The sequence below is a fragment of the Lactuca sativa genome, chromosome 9, assembly GCF_002870075.4.
Source record: "Lactuca sativa cultivar Salinas chromosome 9, Lsat_Salinas_v11, whole genome shotgun sequence".
Lineage (NCBI taxonomy): Eukaryota > Viridiplantae > Streptophyta > Magnoliopsida > Asterales > Asteraceae > Lactuca > Lactuca sativa.
The window spans coordinates 11,882,969-11,886,910 of NC_056631.2; the positions used below are offsets into that span (position 1 = coordinate 11,882,969).

The 3,942-nt window shown below is 33.1% G+C and overlaps 1 protein-coding gene across 1 annotated transcript; it reads left to right on the top strand.

Annotated features, from left to right (window-relative positions):
• Positions 1–730: 730 nt before the first annotated feature.
• LOC111881277 (protein LIGHT-DEPENDENT SHORT HYPOCOTYLS 3) lies at positions 731–2,150 on the top strand. The gene has a single exon (XM_023877695.3). It carries the CDS (start codon positions 1,268–1,270, stop codon positions 1,841–1,843), a length of 576 nt encoding a protein of 191 aa, XP_023733463.1. The 5' UTR covers positions 731–1,267; the 3' UTR covers positions 1,844–2,150.
• Positions 2,151–3,942: the final 1,792 nt, after the last annotated feature.

The following is a 3,942-nucleotide window of genomic DNA, read 5'->3' on the forward strand; positions in this document are numbered from 1 at the left end:
AAAAACCGAAAAATTCAAGATTAACCATGACAAAATTATTGCTTCAGCAACAGTAAACGAAAAAAAACTTATCGAGATGAAAGATCGGCGTCGACGACCGGAAGGAGAAGGCGACCAAGAGGAGTCTACTCCGGAGAGGAGGGAACGCCAATGGGAAGGAAGTTTTGCTGATGAAGGGATGATTGCAGATGCGAGATTGGGGATGACTAGGGAGAAAAAAATGTGGCGCTTTTTTTTATGAGGGAGGAGTATCCCATTTTTTTTAGGTTTAGGTTTGAAGAGGGAACTTAAGTGTTGTCCCAAACAGAACACGCACAAAAGTTTTTTACTTCGAAGCCTACGAAAAAACAAATTGCTGCGGGATAAAAAATGATACGTGTGTGCAACATTGCCCAACACAAAGTGGTTTGAATATGTTTTTTATAAAAAAAACAGCACTTAAGTTAATAAATCTTTCTAAACCGTTATACCAAAAAAACTTTTTATCATTATCATAATCATATTTTTTAAAACAAGAATTTATCTAAAATTAAAAATTTTATAATAATATTTATAATATATCAAATATTTTTAAATTTATAAAAAAACATAATAAAAAAGGCTTGGAGATCAGCAAGGCATCAACTTTTGCACCTCTACTATACTAGTTCGCAACAGTTTTAGACGTTAATAAAAGCTAAACATAAACAAAAAAGAAAAAACACAAACGTTATTATCAAACAACTACATTGTACAAATGTGTAATAAATAGAAAGTTTTAGGAGTATCATATTTACCAAATTACAGTTATAGAAGTTTGTGTGCCCTATTTTAGGAAACTCAGTGTGAATCTTTATACATCAGCAACACAACACAACGCGAAGCCAGCTTTTCTATCCTCCCAAGATCTTGTGAAATCTACTGTTTTTTTCACTAAAAGCCTCCAAAGTCCCATCAATGGCAGCTCACCTCACCTCCACATCAATGTGGTGTAGACTGGTCTGGTAGCCAGCAGTGTCTCTTCTTCTCCATTTCTTATCCAACGAAAATAGCCATAAACATCATTAGATCGATCATCCATTTCCGCGCCATCGATCTCCGTGTGTTTGTGAATCATCTCTTTTGCTTCTGTTTGTGGAGATACATCGACTGTTTATCACTACTGCTATCGTGATAAATAAGGAAACCCTAGCAAAAAGTAAAAGAGAAACATCTTGTCCTAGAATTAGATCTTCAAATAATTGTAACCCAAATCGGGAAAACCATCAGTTTCAATAAAAACCCTTCAATGGATCCTTACGCAGAAGTTGAAAGCTCCGATTACAGCATAAACCCTAATATTGTAGCGTCTGCGTCGTCTAGTTCTCCGCCGGCAGCCACAACTCCCAGCCGGTATGAGAACCAGAAACGCCGAGACTGGAATACCTTCTGTCAGTACCTGAAGAATCACCGGCCACCACTCGCGCTTTCCCGATGTAGTGGTGCCAACGTGCTCGAGTTTCTCCGGTATCTTGACCAGTTTGGGAAGACTAAAGTCCACACACCGGTGTGCCCGTTTTACGGGCACCCGAACCCACCTTGCCCTTGCCCTTGTCCTCTTCGTCAGGCGTGGGGAAGCTTGGATGCGTTGATAGGCCGTCTCCGGGCAGCCTACGAAGAGAGCGGTGGGCAACCGGAGATGAACCCTTTTGGTGCTCGAGCTGTTAGACTTTACCTTCGAGAAGTTCGAGATCTACAATCGAAAGCAAGAGGAATCAGCTACGAGAAGAAAAAACGAAAAAGACCTCCACAACAAGAACATCAACAGTTTCCAAACAACTCATCATTTCAAGCTTTTACTCTTCCACCAGGTGATCACACTTGAATTTCGTTCAAGAAAACTCAGATCTTGGAACTTAAAAATTAAGTAACTATTCGTTTCTTTTAGAAGCTTGAATTTGATGTTTTGTGGAGGATGTAATGATCACCCAAGTAGTACTCTTGCTAGTTGTTACGCTTAGTTTCAGGTTTTATTTCTTTATTTAGCTGCAATCAACTATGAAGAACCCTGTTGTTAATTGGTGATTTTGTTTGATTTTCGCTTTTTTGTTCATCTCAATGAAAACATCTCAGCTGCAGCACAATATCGACTTCTAGTTTGATCAGGAGCTTGCAGTTGTGATCTTGGTAGATGTACTTTTGCAACAGTAGTATTTATAGATCTCAAACTGGAAGTACTTGTGATCTATTCTTGGTTTCAACCAAGATCATATGTGGACTATCTATAGCTTTTATGTTTTGTCAAGCTTCTTAATTCCTAGCCTTCTTATTTTATATAATCGCTGCCGTTCTACAAAAAGTATATGGACTATCCAACGGCAAGAAATATCACTCTCTCCTCCCATGAATGATTCGGAATCGTGTAAGTGTTGGATGGAATCGTGTTCATTCAGTCTTCTGCAGTCTTGATTGCTAATGTCAACATGTGCAGCATTTGCACGGGCTCTTGTTTATTATGTACACGCTTACATAAATCGTGAAGAAAAAGTGCATAAATATTTTACATGTGTTGGTAGTTATATATGTATATTTTTGGTACATATTAAAAATTAAACATTGTCCATCACATGTTTTTAGGGAAAAGAGCTTTTTTTTATATATAACTAGATTAATGATGCACGTGATAACGTTTACTTTGATCACATCTAGTTATTATTTAAATTAAATTAGCTTTGATAACTTAAAAACTGATTGATTCATGGTTTACGTTTATGGGTATATTAATATGCACTTCAAGTCATGTAGAATTTACAAAGCACACATATTTCTTAGTTTGAGAATTTTTTTTGCTGTACATGGTGGATGATAATTATTAATACGATAAAACTGCCTAATTTCCGAAGGCTCTTTTCGTCGGTTTTCCGTCAGAAACACAATTGACGGAATTCAGATAGAAAAAAAAAAAATCATTGGAGAATTATCTTGATGGAAATTGTGACATTGTACCAATAAAAAGTTCTTTAATAAATTATAAATACCGACATATATCCGAGAGTCTTGTTTATCTGACTTTTCCGACGAAGCTTATTTTTGTCAAGTCCGATGGAATATCGACGAAATATATTACTAATGGGTATCATTTTTTATAGTTTTTAGTGACAGAGTTACGTATACAAATACAATAAAAGAATTCACAAAATCAAGTTTTTTTTTTTTCCTACCTAGAAAGCAGAAAAATCCAATTACAATAAACAACTCCTGTTTTGCAAGTTCAACTACTATACTATTAAGCATAAATTTAAAAATTGTCTAATAAAATATAATTATTAACACAGTGTCTAAACCATAAATTTAATAAACATTAATGCTAATCAGTTATGAAAAACAACAAAGATAGTAAGCTAGAACAAGTTTGGTGCTTCAAGTTGGATTTGAGTTAGTTGCATCTTTTATTGTGTTCTTGTTCTATTTTCTTTCCTTTTACAACTCTTTAATTAATTTGAATTTACATCTTTGATATCTAAAAAAAATGTTAAAACAAACATATATACTCATTAAACAAACAATAATCAGTAAGCATTATATATATATATATATATATATATATATATATATATATATATATATATATATATATATATATATATATATATATATATATATCAACATTTTTTATTAATTATATCATCATAGATTATTTTTAATCTGTAATAGCAATATGTTATAATTTGTTTTTTTACTAATATCAGAAATATACTGCTATTTTTGTTTCCAATTCATAAAAGCAATTATAACAATGTAATTTTTTCCCATAAGAGAATACACTTTATTTTGTTTACATAATAGCAACATACTTTTTTTATTGATAATTGCAACATACCGAAATTCTTTTACCCATATAAACAATAGACTCATAATTTCTCATCCATATTAACAAAAAATATATATATTTTTATCAATAATAACAATTTAATTTAATTATTT

Coding starts and splice junctions, on each gene's coding strand:
- LOC111881277 (XM_023877695.3), top strand. CDS start 1,268: ATGGATCCTTACGCAGAAGTTGAAAGCTCCGATTACAGCATAAACCCT.